Source organism: Agelaius tricolor, unplaced genomic scaffold, assembly GCF_023055355.1.
Source record: "Agelaius tricolor isolate 1412-34295 unplaced genomic scaffold, bAgeTri1.0.p SCAF_34, whole genome shotgun sequence".
Lineage (NCBI taxonomy): Eukaryota > Metazoa > Chordata > Aves > Passeriformes > Icteridae > Agelaius > Agelaius tricolor.
In genome coordinates, this window is record NW_027269294.1 from 2,733,140 (window position 1) to 2,753,667 (window position 20,528).

The following is a 20,528-nucleotide window of genomic DNA, read 5'->3' on the forward strand; positions in this document are numbered from 1 at the left end:
AATCAAGGGTTTGATAGAACTGGTAGCTGGTGGCTCAAGCTGAGATGATCACTGCCTGTTATCCAAAGGAAAAGAGAAGACAGCAGACAGGATTAAGATGACTTCTACTGTAGTAAAAGAACTGGTGGTTAAGTGAGATGATGATGATTATGATGATGAAGAATGGAGTAAAAAATCTGCAGCAGTAGATCTTCCCTTTCAAGATGTGAGGCAAAAATACATATATTTAAAAAATAATTTACTATCGGGGTATGATCAGGGTGTTAATCTTGAGTGTTTGAGGTCATTATCTTAAGCTCACAGCTGCATGTAACAGAAGTTCACATGGAAGGTGATTCTGCTCTTCCTTGAGGAAAAATAAACTGAATCTATTATGCCTAGGTAATTAATTTAATTTTCTCTTGTTTCTGCTGGACACTCCTTGTGCTGTTAACATTACTGATGAGTCTCTGGGAGAAGGGTTGGCAAAGGGTTTTGCAGGTTCCCGTGAGTCGTGAGGTGCTGAGAGGCAGCACGTGGAATGCTGGAAGCCTCTCTGGAGCACAGAGATAGATACCTACAGTCCAGGCACCGAGCTGCAGCCCCAGCTGGGAGAAGCCACCATGTGGTCAGAGCAGCATGCTCTACCACGGAAAGCTCACAGGGCATTTTGGTGAAGAAAAATTTCCAAGCTTTTTAGTGTGGTGGGCTGAACTATTTTTTCTTCACAAGCACCTACAGAAGTTAGTCTATAACACGACTCCTTGGTTATTTTTCCTGCGTCACCCAGCCTGTGTGCCATCTGAAGATGGGGAGAACAGGCTACAGATGTTTCCTTATTTCTCCTTTTAAATGAATAGTCTTCAAAACAAAATTGCCGGTGGAGAGGGGGTGTCAATTCCAAGTGCAAATGGCTGTGGTATTTTCAAATTTTAAACGGGTAGCCAAAACTACAGCTTAGAATTACACATGAACTGCAGATAGCAAGAACTAAATTTTAGGTGTTAGCTCTGAAAGCTGGGAACTTCCATGTGTGATGGAACCTGGAGCAGTCAGTCGTGTTTCTGGTTCAGATGCAGGAGGCAGGGTTGTCCTGGACATAAGGTGCGAAGCTGACTTCTTCATTCCTTAAAAAAGGTATCATGTTTATTTTCAGGAAGAGACAGAAACTGTGAGATTATATCAAACTAAGAAAACAAACACATGAAATGCACAGGAAGTTTTTATTGGAGCATTTTAAAGGACTTTGTCTGGCTATAGCAGAACGGTTCGGTATGGAGCTTTACTGCATAGATTTCATCTTGATGCCAAGCTGATCACTTAATGCCAAATCCCAAGTCCATGCTCATGTGCCTGTGCCTCTTTTGGGCTGGATCTGGCTCTCATCTATTGAGTTCATGTGTGAACAATGCAAGTGCCCACCAGCATACATGTGCTTGTGCTCTGTGTGTGCATATGTGGCCCTTTGATTCCAGGATGTCTCAAACAAACAAAGAAGTTCTTTTAAGGCTTCAGGTGTAGTTATGAAGTTTTTATTTGATGGGATTTTTTAAATTATGGCTCTTATTATTGTATCTGTGAATTTTTGGACAAGGTTATGGCTCTGATATTTTGTTGGCCACTGGTTATTTTAATAACACATGCATTATAGTAAGTGGATGGAATGAAACATCTCAGAAGAATGGAAGAATCATGCCATTGCACATCTGTTGCTGATTCACTGTTGCAATGGAAAAATCCCATTTCTGTTTTCATATTTCTACCTACAGTGTGCAAAGAATGCATTTTCTTACTTTGATTACAATTTTGACATTTAAAGAAATGCATGCTGTAATGAGGCCTCTGTGGTTTTTTTACTATGAGAACATTTCAAGTTTTTGCATAATTAGAATAGTAAGAGACTGTACATCATAGTATAGAAAACAATTTCATTTTTGCTTTCATTAAAAAACAAACACCAAAATATAAACCCAATCCTAAATAGAAACTCCCACACTCAGATTTTCTAGGTTGGACACAAAGCAAGATATGTAGGAACTTGTGGGATAAAGCAGCTTTATATATTTAAGGAGGAAGAAAGTGGAGCCTTTTGTTATTCTTGTTCAGAAAATGCTGTTTTTGCATCATAAATTTTACAAGATATCAAAATGGTTATGAAGAAAAAAGTATAAATTCTAGTGAAAATGAAGCCTGTAACTACTCATAACAAACCAACTGAGAAAAGATAAAACTCTTGCCCTGTTTTGAGAAAGCTGATTATTCTAGCTGTACTGAATCCAGGAATTATAAAAACAAAATAGAATTCTTGTTAGACTAATTTGCATGTTAAATTTTCTGGCTGTTTTTCCAGCTCCCAGTTATTTCAAAGCAGTCTGAGTGTCTGAGCTCTGGGAACAAACCAAATGACTTATAATGCTCTTTGGTGTGCAGATGACCCCTTCCCTAAAAATCTGCTAGTCCAAAGTGGAGCAAGTTGATGATGTACTCTTTGAAATCATAAATGGCTGCTGGAAGAGCAACTTTCCTTCATATCAGCTTCAGGAGTACTTGGCTCAAGAGAATATTTGAGAGGGTACAGATAGGCAAAGAGCTTTCATTTGCTCAGTGATGAAAGTTTTAGCATTACTTCTTCCCTTGTAGTCAAATTTGAAATGGCATCAATGCATAAAGCAAATCTGAAGTGCTTTAGACCAAATTCAGTAGGTCTTTCAATCTGGCATTAGCCCACACTATTTAACACATACAAAATGCCTGTATGAGGATGGATTTCAGATCAGAAAGTTGATATTTTAATAGTTAATGCTCTATATGCTGGAAAAACCAAACCAAACAAACCTCAACCAAACCACACAAACACCTATCTCAAACAAACCCCACACAGATCTGTGAGAGGATCAGGGATTTTATCAAGTATTATCTGTGTCAAAAGAAAGAGACGACTCAGCAGAAGGGAAGTTTCCCTAATGATCCATTAACATTAATGAGCTCCAAATCCTTGCTCAGAGAACAGATCATAAAGCTTCCAGACAGCTGGACAGCATCACCTTGAAAATTCAGTAACAATTGAAAGGGAAACATTAGGAAAGGAATGGAATGAATCATTGTTACATCTTCATAAACCAGTGTGTCCTAGACCTTTTTTTGTGTGTGTGTGCTTTGTGTGCAATAGTTAGTTTCTCTTCTCAGGAAAGAAAATGTAGCAGAGCTAGGAAAGGTGAGGATAAGGGAAACCAGATGTACAATGAAATGGCTTCTGCACCAGGAAAAATTAAGCAGTACCAACTCAGTAAAAACTATGACAAAGTTGTGTGAAGTTGGGAATGGGAATTGTGAGTAGGAGGTAATTGTTCACAGTTTCTTTGAAGATGGGAGCTGAAATATATCAAGTGAATATATCAGGTTTAAAAGGAAGTGGGTTTTCATGTCATGTGTAGTAAGGTGTGGACCTCACTGCCACAGGATGGTAGTCAAGTTCAAAAATACAAAGGCACTCAAAGAAATAGGAGGAATTCAGAGAACAGTGTGTCAGAGGGTAGGTCAGCAGAGGCTGTGGAAGCAGCCTATGTCTTGGGATGCCCCAGAAGCTGGAGCAGTACATCAGACTTTGTGGATACATTGGCCCTCTTTAAAACTTCGTGATTTTATTTTTCCCTGGAATGTGACCCTTGAGTTCTGCTGCTCTTCCTGGGAATGCTAGTGCATGATCTGTTTAATTGTGTCAGATTACATAGGCATCTTACTGTGCACATGTTGGGCTCTCCTGACTCTCCATGAGGGCTCCCTGACACACCCATCTTCCCTGGAAGCCCCAAGGATTTCCTGTTTGATTTCTTGTTTTTCTCCTCCTGTGAACTTGGCACCGAGCAGTTCCAATGGCATGAAGGTTGTGCATTGCCAGGCCCAGGAAAGCTCTTAAGGATCTCATCTCTTAAGTGTGGTCAAAAAATGATGTATTTGGCAGGAAATGTTTCTTCCCCTCCCTTACTGGTGTATAAATTTACTTCTATTCTTCAGTTCTGCAGGGGACAGGGCAGACAGCTGCTTGTCCTTTCTCCCACTGCCACTTTTCCAGAAAGTACAAAAAGTACATTGCTGGTAGGTCCATTCAGGCACTTCTCTGTTCTTGCTGCTGCATTAGGGGAATCAAGATACATTAGTAGGTGCCTCAAAGAGGCTCCTTCAAGCTGTTGAATTTCCTAAATGATAGAAAATTGTTCATATTTTATATTTAAGCATGTAGAAAATAAGCTACTTTTTTAGTAGCTTTTACATCCAAGTACTGCTGTATTTGAAAGGAAAAAATGAAGTGACTCTAGAATACAAATGAATAGGATGTGCATAGTAATTATAAAGACAAGGGTATTTAAGTAAACATCGGCTATTTTAAGTAACAGTTTTTAGATAACAATTAATGTAATGAATTTTACCTTTTTTTACCCACATTTTTCTAAACCACAGGACATGGTTTAGGAATATGTGTTTCAAGAAATGTCATGTATAAAGATTTTATGAATTATAAACATCTCCATACTATTATTTATCTGATCCGGGTGCATCAATTTATTTTTATGCGTGTGATCCCTTGGTACAGTCTGTTTCTTTTCTTCTGCTCACTAGTTTGATGAATAGGTCAGCCACAACCCTTCATAATAACCTTTTTTAGGCTGTCCTACCTTTTCAGGTAGGTTGAGTTGAGGAATTTTCATACACCTAGACTTCTTCCAACCACATGGGTGTGGTGGGATTTAATTTCTGAATTAAATCAGATGAATGAAGCTACTTTGTAGTGCATAGCTGGCCTGCAAGGCTGACAGGAGCAGGAGCATTGGATAATAACATGTTCATTTAAACAATGCTAATAATGAGCATCCATTCTTGGGATGTGCAAATTGGAAGGTACAATGAGTTGCAAGTAAGCCTTGATAATTAGGAAATAGTTTGCTTAATTATGTTGTTCTTAGTCAATGTCATTAAAACAATGAAAAAGCCAAATGATTGTTTAATATTTGATGATGTCGATATTTTCTTGTCTCCCAGATAATTTAATAGTCTGGATATATGTATTTGGAAGGCAAAAAGAAGTTGCATGGATAGGAAGTGGATAAGAATTATAAGGTTATTTATAAGAATTATAAGGTTTTTAAAAAAAGAGAAAACCACCTCCTCTCCCTCCACTGCAAAAGAAATCCAAACTAAGCCAAAAAAAAACAAGGAAAGGAAACCAAAACCAAACCCAACCCCTTCATTTATTGCACAACAATAAAAAATTAGGGTATGTAATCAGGGGGCTTAGTGGAACATGTTACCTGTTGTACCTTTGCATTACTTTTCTAGTTTTAAAGAATCTTCCATGGCCAAAGCAGCAGTTTTCCTGTCTATTTTGAGATATGGAGAGTGGCCAGGTCCTGCCTGGTAACTAATCTCAAACGTTGAAGTGACCTTGGTCAAAAAAGAATGAATCCCTCCAAGTGCTGACTTAGGTTGCCATGTTCAAGTAATAACTTCTGGGCTTTTGCCTGCCCTTGATTAAAACAACACATTTGTGTTTTGAGCTGTACTACCACAGCTGTCAACATGTTTGTTCTTTCTGTGGCCAGAAAGCAGGTTAATTAAGTCTTTAAATAAGGCAGAACCTCTGTTTCCAAGGCTTACTTAAGAAACTGGTTGCAGTTTGAAAAGATAAAGATTGATAGATAAATGTAAATCCCCTGAAACAAGCGTTAACACTCACATGTTATCGTGTCCAATTTAACCAATTTGAACTAAAAACTGAGATTTTTTCCATCCTCTGTTAATTTTCTTTTCTTATTGTTGAAGAACTATTTCTTCACTATATAAAGTAATCTTTGCTTCTGTGTTTGCAGATGCTGTGAAGCCACCAGTTAGTTCTTTACAACCATCTACTGAGTTACCCTTGCCCATCAGCACTTCACCGCCTTCCATGCAAGCAGAATCTTCCCTTCCTTCTCCTTATCGGCTTATTAACGTCCCCCCTCTGGAGTCTTCCTCTGGTCAAGAAGATCCTCAAGACTACTTACTGCTAATAAACTGCCAAAGTAAAAAACCTGAACCTATGAGGTAAGTGGCTTTTGTTTCTTAATAACACTTTTTTATATTACAGGCCAAGAATGTTTGTGCTAAATGCATTTTTTTACTACTGAGATAGTGAGCATTTGGATGCACATATCTACACAGGGAAGCTGCCTGTAACTGTTCTTAGTTTTGTTTTTTTTTGTTCCATGCATTAAACCTTTTGCTGCAATAGTAAGTTGTTTGATCAGTGTTACATTGCATTCTCCAAAAGTGTTGACAGCAATTGCCAACATGAAATATCACAGTGATGCATCAATCCAAGCATTCCATTGGAGCTTGGAGTGATGCATGACACAAAGTACGCTTTCTTCAGCCACAATCTGGTGTGCTTAGTCCAGTTTAGTACTGGAAAAAAATGGAGGAATTGAGCCTTTCTCCCTCCTGGCATTTGGTTCCCCAGTTTTGCCAGTTGAAGCTTTCATAGAAGGGGTTAAGAAAACATGCTGATTTTATCATCACCTGCCAGGTTACCACATCACTGAGTACAGTGATCTTCAAGTGGCATTTGTTTACTATTACTAGCATGGTTCAGACTCTCAGACAAGAAGAAAACCCAATTTTTTTATGATAACGAAGAATGCAGAGGCTGAAAGCGCTCGGTTTCCATATCCTGAATTTCAGCTTTTTCCTAATAACAGATACTTAAAAGGAAACTCAAATACGCTTTTTTTTACTGAATTTTACCCTATTTTTTACTGAATAAAGAGTGCCTACACAGTCAGTTCTCTAGAGAAGTGTGCAATAGGAAATTTGAAGGAAAATTTTAGAACTTCTACAGAATTAAATTTATATTTATTTTTCCAGCTGCTACTTCTATCTTAAATAAATCCACAGCACCTCCTGCATAGGAGGATATGATATTTATATTAGCTACCTGGGAAATATCACTGTGTTTTGCCAGAATGGATCATAGAGCAGGCTGCCTAGGGACATATTGGAGTCTCTGTCCTCTTTTAAAAAAAGTATTTAAAAGAACCAAAAATGAACTTGACTGGACAAGCTCCTGAGGAGCCTTTCCTGATTTTGAAGGGTTTGCTTAGAGGTATTGGAAAAGCTGAGCAGATAATGTCCAGAGGTCCCTTCCAACCTTAAACATTCTGTAGGAGAACCTTATAAATCCCTCTGAGAAGCTTCTTTTCTGCAGTAATTTCAAATAAAATCTGCTGAGACATTTACAGAAAAATTAACAAAACATCATATTATTTTTGTAATTACAGACAAGTACATGGAAGGTTGAGGAAAGCTTCCTTTGAGAGTGTTTTCATGACTATTTCATAGGCTTCCTTAGGGCCATACCTTTTAGTGGCAGTGCCCTCTGCATCCACACCTTGATGCTCTGCCAGTTTTACCTGTGCCATGTGCTCTGCGCTCCCTTGGCATTTTTATCTTGCTCTGTTGTGCTCGAGTTCCCTGCTCCATTTACTGATGATGATGTAGAAAAGTATCCACCCTTTACAGTCTTCCTTATAAACCAAGGGAATGAGCCTACAGTTCCCCCATACAGAGTATGGAATGTGCATGTTGCAGGCAAGGTTGGAATGTCCCAGAACCTCCTGCAGGGGAAGGGGAAACCCAGTGTTGAAGATTTCAGTGTTTAGTGATGTTTAGAAGCTGATAGTGCTGAAGAGGAATGTCAGTGTTCCTGCCAAAAGCTTTTAAGTTTGGTATCACTTCCTGAGCAGCTTGGCAGAGGAATTGGCTTGGATTTCAGCAATCCTGGCCTATCAGAAATGTGTCTGAGGGTCCATTTGCTTCTGCAAGGGACGGGCTCAGAGCAGAGTTTTACCGCCACAACGTGAAGGTGGTTTTTGGAATGATCAAGGTTGGGATGTGTAATTGACTTTCTGACCTGACTTCCACAGTTATGTCATGTGTGGGTTAAGTAGAGGATGAGGAGACCATAGAAGGGGCCACAAAATGTGGTATAGAGTCCATGATTAGCCTGCAAAATTTCTCAAGGAGTCACTGGTGACACAGAAGGTACTGCTGGGGAAGGCAAAAGGTCCAGTGGTGATAAAATACCTAGTGAACTCAAAGAACAGAGCAAAATATTTGGGAGTGTAGAGATTGTTTAAATAAATGATGGTTTTATAGGAAAATCTGAGGACATTGACATTATGATCACTTGGAGATTATATGAGTTTAGTTTATTTTCTGTAACTAAAAAGCTGTGTCCTTAAATTAAAAAGGCTGTGATCATGAAAATTCAGAATAACAGTTGTGCTGGACTTTCAGTTCCACCTAAAAGGACTGCCTAGGTTTTATGTCTGGTAATAGAGGTAAGCTGCTGGATTTGGGACAGAGTATAGAGGATATAGACATTTTCCTATGGAATGAGAGCTTTTTGTATCTCAGTAGCACATTGCTGAGATGATGAGTAAGAGTGCACTTTACCCCAATCCATATCGTTACAGACAAAGAATAAAAATTAAATGGCTGCATCATTTTCCTATTTTCCAGGCTTGGAACAATTTATCTGGGTATTTCATACAGACTTAGTGTAAAGTGCAAGGCTTAATAGCTGTAATGAAACAGGCAGGTACTGTTACTTAAATGTTTTCCCTTTAGACTTAAAAATTACCAATATGCAGAGGGAACATTTTCTATTTTGATTCTGCATGTTACTTTACAGGTAACCTGAGAACCACTGAATTTTATTTCAAGGCTTTGATGTTCTTTTCTGGGTGAGATGGGTCACTGTGAAACGTAGATGGATCTGAGTCACCTCTTTGGGATTTTTGAGAATTGTGGTGTTTCAGACCTAGAAAATAATTATTAAATGTTCCATTAAAGTGTCATAGAGTGCACCACATGCTGTTGTGAGAATGTCTTGTATGCAGCAATTGCAGCTGTAACTATCATGTGCAGTGCTTTGTCTAAAATAGTTTCATGCTCTGATCACTGCTGACTTAAGAAAGAGCATTGTTTCACTGTAGCATTTAGGGACATTTTAAAGGTTGTATTTGCATCCTAGATAAGAGAATGCAGCCAAACATTGCTTCCAAATCCCTTATTGTTCTGGCTCATTCAGTAGGTGTATTGAAATACTAAATGCTGTCTTCCTCATCTTTCCTATTGTATATGAACCAGCCAAGGGTCACCTTTTCTCTCAGAAGAAGGGCAGGAATACCTGCTATTAGAAGACTTTGAAAGTAAAAAGATTCCACTTCAGTGAGTGAACAGTAGCCATTCTTGGAACATGTGTGAGAAATTAATCACAGAGCCATTAACTTGCCTGAAAATATTGTTTGTCTGAGACTCACCTTGCATGGTGTTCCATGAGTTTTAACAGAAAAACTGTATAACTTTTGCTTCCATTTTCTGAAAAGGATGTTATTTATTTTTATGTCTATCCTGTTTTATCTATGCTTGCCATTGCTGTCCCACAAGACCAGTTTTGCTGCCATTTTGTTTATAATATTCTGTTTAATTAGTCATATTGATTCCTGTGGATGGGAAAAGACTCAGCTGAAAAGGATGAGTGGTCAAGCCAGCCCAAATACCTAATTTGCAAAAATAAGATTATTACCCCTCAGACTAAAACTCTTGATAAACCTTTTTCCTGGGTCTCTGTCAACAAGTGGTTTTTAGTACACGGGGCCTGGCTTGTTACTGGGCTCCCCTTCCTCACTGCCCCACCTCCTCTCAGTGCATCTTGATGCCCAGTCCTTGTAGCTCAACTGGCTGGACAGTTTTCTTTTCTTGGTGTGTGGAAGGAAATGGCCAGTCCTAGCACTGAGTAAGGGGTAGTTTGGCCACTCACCATAATTTGCACATATCTGATGCACACATGTGATAATAATATCACACATGTGATAACACTGAATTCATGTCATAGTCATGCTCTGCCAATAAAGTGAGGAGTTATCATTGTGTTACATCCAGCCCTGCCATTATTTTAAATGGAGGTGTAAAAACCCTTTAATACTTATCATAATAACCATCTGTTAATGGAATATTTAAAACAATTTTTATTGAGCTGTACTAAAGAGAAAATATAAAATTCCTAAAGTATAGAAGTCATTAAAAAAACCCTAAAAAAACAAACCAGGAGTATGGTTGCTCCTGTCAACTATGCACTGTACATTTTCAGAATTATATATGGTGTTCTTATCATGATCAATGGTTAATGCTGACTTTTAAAGATAGTTAAAATTCTAAGGCTGGATTCTCTGGCTTCATTTTGGCATAAACTGTTTTCTTTGTTTCACAGTGTCTTCAGGCTTTCAGTTGTGCAAAATCAGATTGCTTACAACCCACTCATATTTTGAAAACTGTTTCAGTAGACTAAGATGTTGATTCCAAAAAATTGCTTTCAAAATTGTGAATTAAATCAGAAATTCCCTCTTCTAATAAGAAATGTAAGCTGTTGCCATCAGCTAAGCAAATGACAGACCTAGCTGTCTCATGGTTTTTGAAAGCCTTCTGTTTGCACAAGTGCTTGTGGTCAAGAAAGAAGCAGCATCATTCACTTAGACCCAGAAAAACTCCTATATTTAGAAGGATAGCATTTGTTTCTTGCATTTCATGGATAGTCGTTAGGCTCTGGCATTGTAAATATGCTGTTGTTTCTTTTTGAGCTTTGGTTATATACTCCTGCATGTTTTTGTAAGATAAATGTAGTGTTTATGTTTTATTCCTGTAGTTTTAGATTTTTTTTTTCCTTTTAAAGTATATCCCAGTGAACTGAAACTAACAACTTTGGTTCCACAATTGATTTTCAGTAGGTGTAGACTGCCCACTTTATTTTTATAGTATAAAATTTAAAGATCCCAATCCTTGCCATATTTGAAAAATGCTTGAATTTTTCTGGGATTTTGGTCTAAATGAATATCATAGAACTAGGAGAGTACATTTAGAAAGTGAGGAACTCCTGAATCAATCCTTTGAATAAAGAGGAAGGGCTGCAGCAGAGGAGCAGAGCCTGAGCTTAGTGTTCACAATCTATTATGCACTCTGTAAGCTCATGTGCTTCCTTCAGTCCTATGTGCTCTATATTTTGCAAGTGTTTTAAACTTCTAGTGGTTCATACATGAGTTTTTGAAGCTCTGAGGCAACTGTTAAGAAACAAGAGAAATATATATTCATGGTCAGCATCATGAGGAATGTAGGAAGTTTTACTTGCTTGGTTATGCAAAGAACAAATAATGAGAAAAGTATCTTCTTTTTGGGGGGGGGGGGGGGTCGACTAAACTAAATGCAGATTAAAGTTCAGAGTTACCTAGAAACCTGTTCTGACCAGTGACAGAACTGAAATCTATGTTTAAGGTAGTAATCAGAGCAAAATTACTGTATTTTTTCTAATGGAAATTAGGTGCAGAGCCTGTTAAATAAGGGGGAAAATGATTCTTATGGTAGTGGGTGTACTTTATGTATTTGATTCCTCAAAACTTTTGGAACTGTGTGGTCCAATTGCTTAACAGAGCTTACTAAGAGTTGTGTTGCAGGTATTCATTGATACCCACGCATGCTGAAATATTTACATATGCATGTATAAATTAACACAATGGTATGCTATTGAGGTAATGAAAATAGGAAATATGTTATGTTTGATCAAAAAGTGTATGGACTTCCTTAACTACACCACTAACATCTCCAGTGCTAGTATTTTGCCACTGTTTGGACTTTCATTTAAGCAAGGAATCCAGACTGATAACAGAATTTCTCTGCCTGGAGCACAGTAAATGGAGAGGTTTAGAAAGGAAATCAAATTATTGTAATGTGGTTACTTTCCATGTAAGTTTACTGGTAGTGGTTAGTATTAGTACTAATGAGTGCTGTTCTCATAAAAGAATTTCCTCATCTAACAATACCACCTTCATTTGCATTCAAGACAAAAGGTCTCTGTTGCGCATGCAACCTATGGATTTTTTTTTTCCCCTCAAAGAACATACAATTTTCCTCCTATTTATGATTTTAGCTCTTAATTCTCTTTTCCTTGTATATTTCAAATGGGTTTTATGTGGTCAGTATAACTTCAGGCACTTTAGGGGAGTTGCAAGCAGTCATATTTTTTCTCTTAACATTTTTTTCTAAATTATTATAATGAGCAAGTACTCTAAGTCCAAGAACTGAGCATCTTATCTTTTCCTTTAACAGTGCCAATAAAGTATTGCTGGTTTGCAGCATGGGTTAAAAAAATTGATTAAAAAACCTCCAGCCCCCAAACTTGGCTTCAAACAGGCATACTGAAAATCTCTTGCTTTATGAAACATCAGCCTGTTGTGAAGCCGTTGGTAAAGCTCCGCATTTGTGCTTTATATTTCACATGAATGAATTTGTATGAATGTAGTCACTTAGGATGCTTAGGTACACCTGTTTGTTTAATAATAGAGTTCCTGCATCTCATTTTTAAAAAACGAAAGTAAAAAAACTGGAAGACACTGTTAGACTTTTCAGTTGGGGTCACATGAGAAACGTTGTCTTTATGATTTGCCATGTTGGTTTTTCTCTGTGTGTTCATCAACGTTCTAATCTCACAATCTCACATGTAGATCTCAGGCTGACTCTGCAAAATCCAGCTCTTCAGAAACAGACTGCAATGATAACCTGCCCTCCCACAAAACCCCTGTTGCATCAGGGAGCAAGCATGCTGTGAACGGCTTCTTCCCGCAGCCAGGTGTCTACGATTCCCCGCCTTCCCGCTCCGCGCTGACGCTGGCAGACTCCAGCCTCTACAACCTGCCTAGGAGTTACTCCCAGGATGTTTTGCCCAAGGCAGCGTCTCCATCTGGAACCGATGCCGAAGGAGAGCAGCATGTTTTCAATGCCCCATCAGCAGCATCGTTAGACACGCAGATGAGGCACATCTCCATTAGCTATGACATTCCCCCCACGCCTGGAGGTACTTATCAGATCCCACGAACTTTTCCAGAGGGAACGTTGTCTCAGACTTCAAAACTGGAGACTATTCCAGACATCCCTCCACCTCGGCCACCCAAACCTCACCAGGCAGCGGATCGATCTCCCGTGGAAACCTGCGGCATCAGCCGCACCGCCTCCGACCCTGACAGCAGTTACTGCGTCCCCGCCGGAGGAGCGCCGCCCTCGCGCAGTAACACCATTTCAACCGGAGATCTCCATGTCTTCCGCAAAGGTCAGCATTCCCTGCGTTATCCTGCAGAGCCTTTGGTCTTGAGCTCTGTGATCTGAATGATACCGACAGGCTGAATAGGGTGAGGGGCATCTCTAGCCTGTAGGAACAAGTGTTCAGCCCCTCACAAAGTGCTCGATGTTCAGAGATTTTTAAAGGAAACCATCAAAACAGCAAAGCACAGAACATCCATAAGGGATGCATATTGCACTGTGGCATTCAGCCTCTAAAAATAGTTGGAGATCTAGACATATTTATTTGGAAATAAGCTCATTTATCTGAATTCAGTACTACCATTTTCAGTCTTTCAGAATGACCAAAGTGAGCTTAGTGAAGTGTGGTGCAATCTGCAGAAGCTGAAATTGTTTCATGAAGATCAGTGGGATATGGTGTATACCCAGAGCTTTGAGATCAACCCTGATTTGATGATCATTGCCACCAGCTTTTTCTTTCTGTCCATGTCCATGATAGATATGCTTACTACAGTCTTTTAGTAAAATTAAAGTTGTTTCTTGTGGCCACCTAAATGTTGCTCCTCCAGATGTGCTGCCATGTGTATTTTCTTGTTAACCACTTCTGGGCTAAGGATTTCACTTTCTTTCAGATTTCTGAAGCAGGTGGGTATTACAGTGTTGTTTTTAAAATGAAATTTTTTATTTGTGTAAGTCAGTATTTATGTTACAGATGATTTTAAAGGAGAATTGTTTGAAATGAGGGATGAATACAAGGCTTTTAGAGGAGGCAATATGCAGAATGGATGGGATCATACAGATGCTCAGATACTATTGTCCTATTTGTCATTCATTTTGTAGACTGAGCATAAAATATTGGTGGTTGTTAGTGTTTTAAAATTACAAGCGAACACAGTGAAAGATCCTTGTTTGCTTTGCTTATTTTCCCTCATGTAGTATTTTCTCCCAAGTAAAACCACCACACTCATTTTGCTAAGTTTATACGTGAGTATTCCTATACTGAATCTGAGATTGTCTGCCTCAAGAAAATTAGGCTTTCTGAAAACATTGGTTAAATTTGGTACTTAAGAGCAGAATTGTTTATTTTTCCTCTGTGGTGAAAATCTTAAAAAAACTTCAAAGGTTTTTTTTCAGGGCAAGATGGGGATAAATCCCAGAGTTTACCCAGTTTCTGTGCTGGCATCATGAGAAGGGGCATCTGTGCCACAGGGTAAAGCAGCCTGCTGCATGCATGGATGAGCAGCACTTGGGAGCCAGGAGTCTAACAAAGACCCCTGTCCAGCAAAGAACCAGCCACAGAGCTGAGGGCCTGCTTAGTGGGGACTGCCAAGAGCCAGGACTCCAAAAAGGGAGAAATCTTTGGTTTTGCAGCAGTCCACTCCAGCTGAAAGCCCCTGGAGACCACACTGGGGAGCTGAGAGAAGGGATTCACCTGTTCATGTAACAGATGGGATCCTGTTGAATCAGCACTTTCCAAGCAAAGGGCATCAGTCAGAAAACGTTTTTCCAGATGTTAAACTACATCTGTTGTTTGTTTATTTTAGATTAGGTTTTTCATGAGGGCCCAGATTCTCACTCATTGCACTAAGTTCTTACACATGCTCAATTAAAGGATAGACTCTGCTGCTTCTTTAAAAGCAAAAATTCTTTTCTCTTTACTTTCCATGGAAAAATGCCACTGTGAGTGCTTCAAGTTGTAGCTGATGAGTGCTAAGATTGTTTGTGAACACAGTGCTTTCAAACATAGATGTATCTAGGGGCCACAGCTTCAGGAGTGTGTTTGTGTACTCTCAGAAGCAGACAGTAAATAACAATAGACTCTGGATGCCTGTGCCAAGTGACAGGAACAGGGGTGATAAATAGCTACTTTCTCTTCTTGTTTCCTTAGAAATTAGTTCTCAAGACTGTTATGATATTCCACGAACGTTTCTGAATGACAGATCTAATTCATTGGAGGGCTTCCATAACCACTTTGTAAGTATGACTTGATCTGATGAGAGGCAACAGTGACAGTGTTTGAATGCTCTTTGTTCCGGTGTAAGAAAGCAAGCTGTGCGGTGTTTGTCATTTTTCACTTTCAATAGAATTCATTAATCTCAGTAGATTAGGTTAAAAGACTCATATGATTCACAGCTGATTGCATAACGTATTTTGTTAAAGGAAATATATGTTAATTCTAGAAAAACAGAAGCATGTTGACAGTGGGAAGTGTTTCAAGTGAAGAACTAGATGAAAATTATGTCCCAATGAATCCCAACTCTCCTCCACGACAGCATTCCAGCAGCTTCACTGAACCCATCCAGGAAACAAACTATGTACCAATGATACCTGGCACGTTTGATTTTCCATTGTTTGGAAAGCAAGTCCCTCCTCCTGCTCACATGGGTTTCAGGTCCAGCCCAAAGACCCCTCCCAGACGGTCGGTGCCTGCTGCAGAATGTGAGCCACCGCCAGTAGATCGGAACCTCAAACCAGACAGAAAAGGTGAGGAAAACCTCTAAGAAAAACTCATTTTTATCATCTCAGAAAATAACATCGCTCTCTCAACTTCTGCTTAGAGGAAAATGATCATGTTTTTAGAAATTATTTTAGAAATCATTTTTGTCCTATGAGATAACTAAATCGCAGAGGAGCCCTGGCATTATTTTTAACCTTATTAAAGCACCACAATAACAATGCCAAATGAAAGCATAGGTTTAGATTTTATTCATACTAATGAAAAAAATAACACTGAATTCCTAAGATTCAGAAGTGTGTCCTTGTATATAGAAGACACTTGTGATGCAGAGTGAGAACACAAGGCATTGAGTAGAACACAAATTTATAGCCATAGCAATGCTTGGTACAGGATCAGCACACGTATTCATTTTAGATGGCCCCTTTGAATCTGTCCTAAAAAATTAATCTCTAAAATCTGGCACATAACATGTTTACTTTTCCTTGAAATAAGAATTATTTGGATGACCAGAGTTCTAACGAACTAAGATGATTGGGTTGCAATGTGTCTATAAGTGATACTCATATAGAGAATCCCTAATAAATAGCTTGGATTTTCCAGTTTATCTAAAATGTTTTATCAACCATCTTACTAAAAATACAGGCAAATACTTAAAAAACTTGTTTCCCTACTAAGTTTTTGAGACAAGATAACTGACTTTCTTGTAGAAGGGGGAACTAAAGAACATCAGGTCAAATGTCTGCCCTATTTTGCATTTGAGTAAGTCCTATTTTTAATCTTATGTACTTGAAAATATCAGTATTTACATTGACAATGGCTGACTTCATTGTGGGAAAGTATAATGGCTAATATTCAGATGATCCAAAATATTCACTAATTAAACCTTTAAATTAGTATTTACCACTAAGTGAAAACCGTCTGTAATTAAGGGAGTAGAGGGTGTCACTCTGATAGATGAGGTATGTGCAATGGAAAGCACCATTCCACCTGTCCATCTTCAAAAATTGAGACATGGCCTTTTTTAAGACTTTTGGCCCTCTGCTTGTGTCTAATTGTTTCTGTGTTATCAGACAGCAGTTTTGTTTTGTCCTTAAGAAATACTGGACAGGAAGAGATTGATGAAAGTTGATACTGGAAAACATTCTCAGAATAAATTGAACTGAACCAATTTAAAATATTTTTCCAGACTGGCCAGTTTGTGTATTTTACTGATAAAATGTTTGACCTTCAAAAGTAATAAAAGTATGTGTTGAAAAACATCTCAGTTTTGCTGTTGGCAGCACGAAGCTGCCACACAGATGTTTGCTGGGGCAGCATCATTGCTCTTGGATATCTCTTTTTGGAACAGAATTAGTGTTTCACATTTAGAGTGGCATTTAAGGCTCCTGCTTTGCTCCCATTCTCAAATGCTTTATAGCTAGAAAGATGTAGCTAACACCAGGGGAAGGACTTCAAGATGTGTTAACATACTTCTTAATTAATGTAGAGTTACTGGATGAAATTTTTGCCTGTATACTTTTGGAAAACGTTATCACTGTAAAATAATAGGATTGTTTAATGTAATTTAGAAACTAAAGTGATTTTAAAGTAAAACTATCCTTAAAAGTAAATATGATATAGTGTTTAGGGGCTGAAAAAAGTTTTGTGAGTATCTTGAGCTACCAAGCATGGTAATGATTCTGATTTACCACTAAGGGTTTTATCTTAGTAGCACACACACAGAGACTGCCTCACTCTAATTTTATCAAATGCACCACTGCAAGTTTTCCATTGTTGTGAAGAACAGATCTGATGACACATTGGAATGGTGATATAATCCCATTTCAGTAATTGAGAGCTCTACACAAATAACTCCTTCGAGATATACCTTTGGGAAAATAAAACTGTAGGTTCCTTTGAATTAAATTATGTAAAGCCCTTGTTGAAATGGACCTTTACCTAACTAAAACAATGGTGTGCTTTATATTCTTCTGTCTTGCTTTTTCAGCTTTCAAGTTCTTGTAGCAGCTTCTATTATCAGGTTGTTTCTGTTTATGTAAATGTACTGCAGTGCTCTTCTGCTACAAATTAGTGCAAAGGAAGTGTCAAGTAGGTCTGTGTGTTCAATAAATCTTTGGCAGACACAGAAGGGGAGGAAACAGAACATAAAATATTTACCTTCAGGCTATTGCTCCAATAAATGTTGAGGGGATTTGATATGCCATTGGTTCAAGAATGTCTGTTGAAGACAGCTGGTGCTTCTCCAAAAGATGGTCCCTAAAATACTGCAGGGATGAGGTGTGTTGGGGGTAAGGTGTTAAGAGGGCATATTTCATGTTCTGTCAGAAGAAGGTGCTCTGTCTTTTTTTTTATTGGTTACAGATTGCTGCAAAAGCAGTGTTTGCACTGCCTCTGAGCTTTTTGGAAGCTGTCAGAAATACCATCAACACCTTTCACATGAGCTTTAGCTTTAGGTCGTGTTCAGGTCATGTTTCTGTGGGCCAGGGAGGTTTGTTATATCCAGTGCTAAAAATGCATTTGACAAAGGGATAATGCAGTGAAACCAGCACATAAAGGAAGGATACACTGCTTTTTGTTGTCAAATGTATGTGTTTAGCATCTCTTTTACTCTATTTTAAGGGCTTGCTGCTTACAGCCTTAGACTCTTTGATCTCCCCAGTCTGTTCCTTTTTCCACTGATCTCTAGGAGACCTTTGTTTCAGAAAGTGGGCTAAAAAATAATAATGAATAAAAGTATCTGTAGCCTTGAGATTACAATACAGATTTGTGTAGTTTCATTTCTCTAGCTCACAGCTGCTTCTGTAATTATGGGGAGCTTCCAGTATTTTCTGGAAATCTTGAAAGGAATTTCAGAACATGGTGTTGTCTCTCTGCCCCAATAACTTGAATCAAAACACTTTTACTTGTTCTTTAGAGAAGAATACCAAAAGGTAAGTGATGTATTGCTTGGGACAAAATGGAGACTGTTTGGCAGGTGCTTTTCTGCATTCACCTCTAACTGAATGACAAAAATAATCTATTTTTTAGTTTGGTTTTTTTTCAGAGTGCTGTTTCTTTAGTTATGGAGGACCATTTGCTATATTTATTTTTGTATTTCTGCTTTGGCTGCTTTAGCTTTCCGCAATTGCATGTAGTCCTGATGCTAAATTGGAAGTGTGTTTGCTGGTAAAAGATTTCAAGCAGAAAAAACACTGCATCCACCCATGCAAATGGGTCTTGCTCTCTGAATTATTCAAAGACAGTGGCTGGTTCTGCCACAGAGCAAAAGTGACATTTGTTGTGATGGTGACATGCCTTCTTCAAAATACTGTTTGTCCAAGAAGGAGCAGTAGAATTAAAGGTGCCCAAATACTGTGAGATGAAGGAGGACTCCCTAGACTGATCAGGCAGCAAAGAGCAACCAGGTTCTCTTTCCAAGTGAAAAGTTTGTGGTCAAAAATAAAAGTAAAAAGATGTTAGTTGTTTTTTATGGGTCAGGAGGAAGCATTTGAGTGGTGCAGCATTTGAGAGATGGGGGTCTCTGGGCCTGACAGTGACCCTCTCCTGCCGTGGGATTTGTTTCCATGGCTTGGGCAGAGGGGTATCTGATCTTAAAACAAGACTTTAACACCAAACAACTACAAAAACAGACTTTTTTTTTTTTTAATTAACAGTTTAGGAGCTGTCCAGAGAAATTCCTTATAGCTATGTAATATTGTCCTATCTGAAAGGTTGAAATCTCGTAAGAAATATGTGCTTGACATCTTGACTGATAAAATGCAGTTTTTCAATATCTGAATCAAAGTGAAAGGCAACAATGGAATTGGAGATGGTGGAGTTGACCTCCTCAAAATCTCAGCTTGATGCCCAGCTTACATTTAATTGTGAACTTCTTTTTTCTGTGTTAATGCACATTTATACCAAAGTGGGCTTTTTAAGATTCTGAAAAAAAATATTTGAACAGTGGGCATATGGCTGAACTAACAATGGCCATGGTAAAATGAAAGTCAAAAGTTAAATCTTATTCATTTGAATATAGTATATGATTGTAATGCATGCATGAATTAATATAAATGTCATTTTTTAAAAGTTTTTGATCAATAATACTTAAAAGCACATTCTGAGGGAGCTCCATTTAGCTCAGGTCCTAATTCCAGGTCATGGGGAGCTGAGATAGAACAATGCCCTCAGGATCACTCAGCAAATTGCTGACAGAGACAATACAGAATTTAGAATTCCCACCTTATGACATGTCACTGGGCTTTGCTTCATTTGTCTTGAATAGAAACTTTGTGTGTCAAAATATTGTTAGGGTTTAATTGCATTCAAGGTTGTTTTGAACAATATTTTCAGTCCTAGTTTTGGACTGAGTGGCACAGATTATTTTGCTGATAGCAGAAATAACCAATAGTTAAATGTGGTGCTTCAGTTGTTTTGGCGGGGGGGGGGGGGGGATTGGGGTTTGGTTTTTTTGTGGGGTTTTTTGTTTGTTTGTTTGTTTCTGTTGTTTTTTTTGATGACTTATATTTCAACAAAAATATATCAGCATTTAATCTGAGAGGCATCCTACAACTTAAGTCTGCATGATTGCCTTTAAAAGAGACTGCTGCTTGGCCTTGGTAATTTTCAGCCCATCATGTGGTAAACTTGGATGTAGAGACAGTAAGTGATGCACACATTTATTTTCATGCCAAGAAAATACCCAGTTGCAGCTTGAAAACAAGAAAACAAACAAAAGAAACCAAGAGAGAGCAGGAAAATTCTCATGGAATTGGAAATCATGATTAAAAATGTTTAATTGTTTAGTCGTTTTTGAGAATGTTTTAAAAAATTATCTGGTTGCTTCTGTCATAGTTTTTTTTCTCATGTAAAATCTTAAAAAACATGATCTGTGTGGTTAAACCACAAATATGCGTGGATTGCTTCTAAAAATGTGGCTGTATCTTTGCCACCA

At 38.4% G+C, this 20,528-nt stretch overlaps 1 protein-coding gene across 8 annotated transcripts in view; it reads left to right on the forward strand.

Annotated features, from left to right (window-relative positions):
* The window catches only part of GAB1 (GRB2 associated binding protein 1), a 91,997-nt gene that overhangs the window by 57,410 nt on the left and 14,059 nt on the right, over positions 1 to 20,528 (forward strand). For 7 of the 8 annotated variants that reach the window (XM_071452341.1, XM_071452342.1, XM_071452343.1 and 4 more), the window contains exons 3-6: positions 5,844 to 6,057; positions 12,567 to 13,168; positions 15,026 to 15,111; positions 15,318 to 15,621. In XM_071452341.1, the coding sequence (XP_071308442.1) occupies positions 5,844 to 6,057; positions 12,567 to 13,168; positions 15,026 to 15,111; positions 15,318 to 15,621 (1,206 nt within the window). The remainder of the gene's footprint in view (positions 1 to 5,843; positions 6,058 to 12,566; positions 13,169 to 15,025; positions 15,112 to 15,317; positions 15,622 to 20,528) is intronic. The other variant, XM_071452346.1, reaches the window with a different exon arrangement.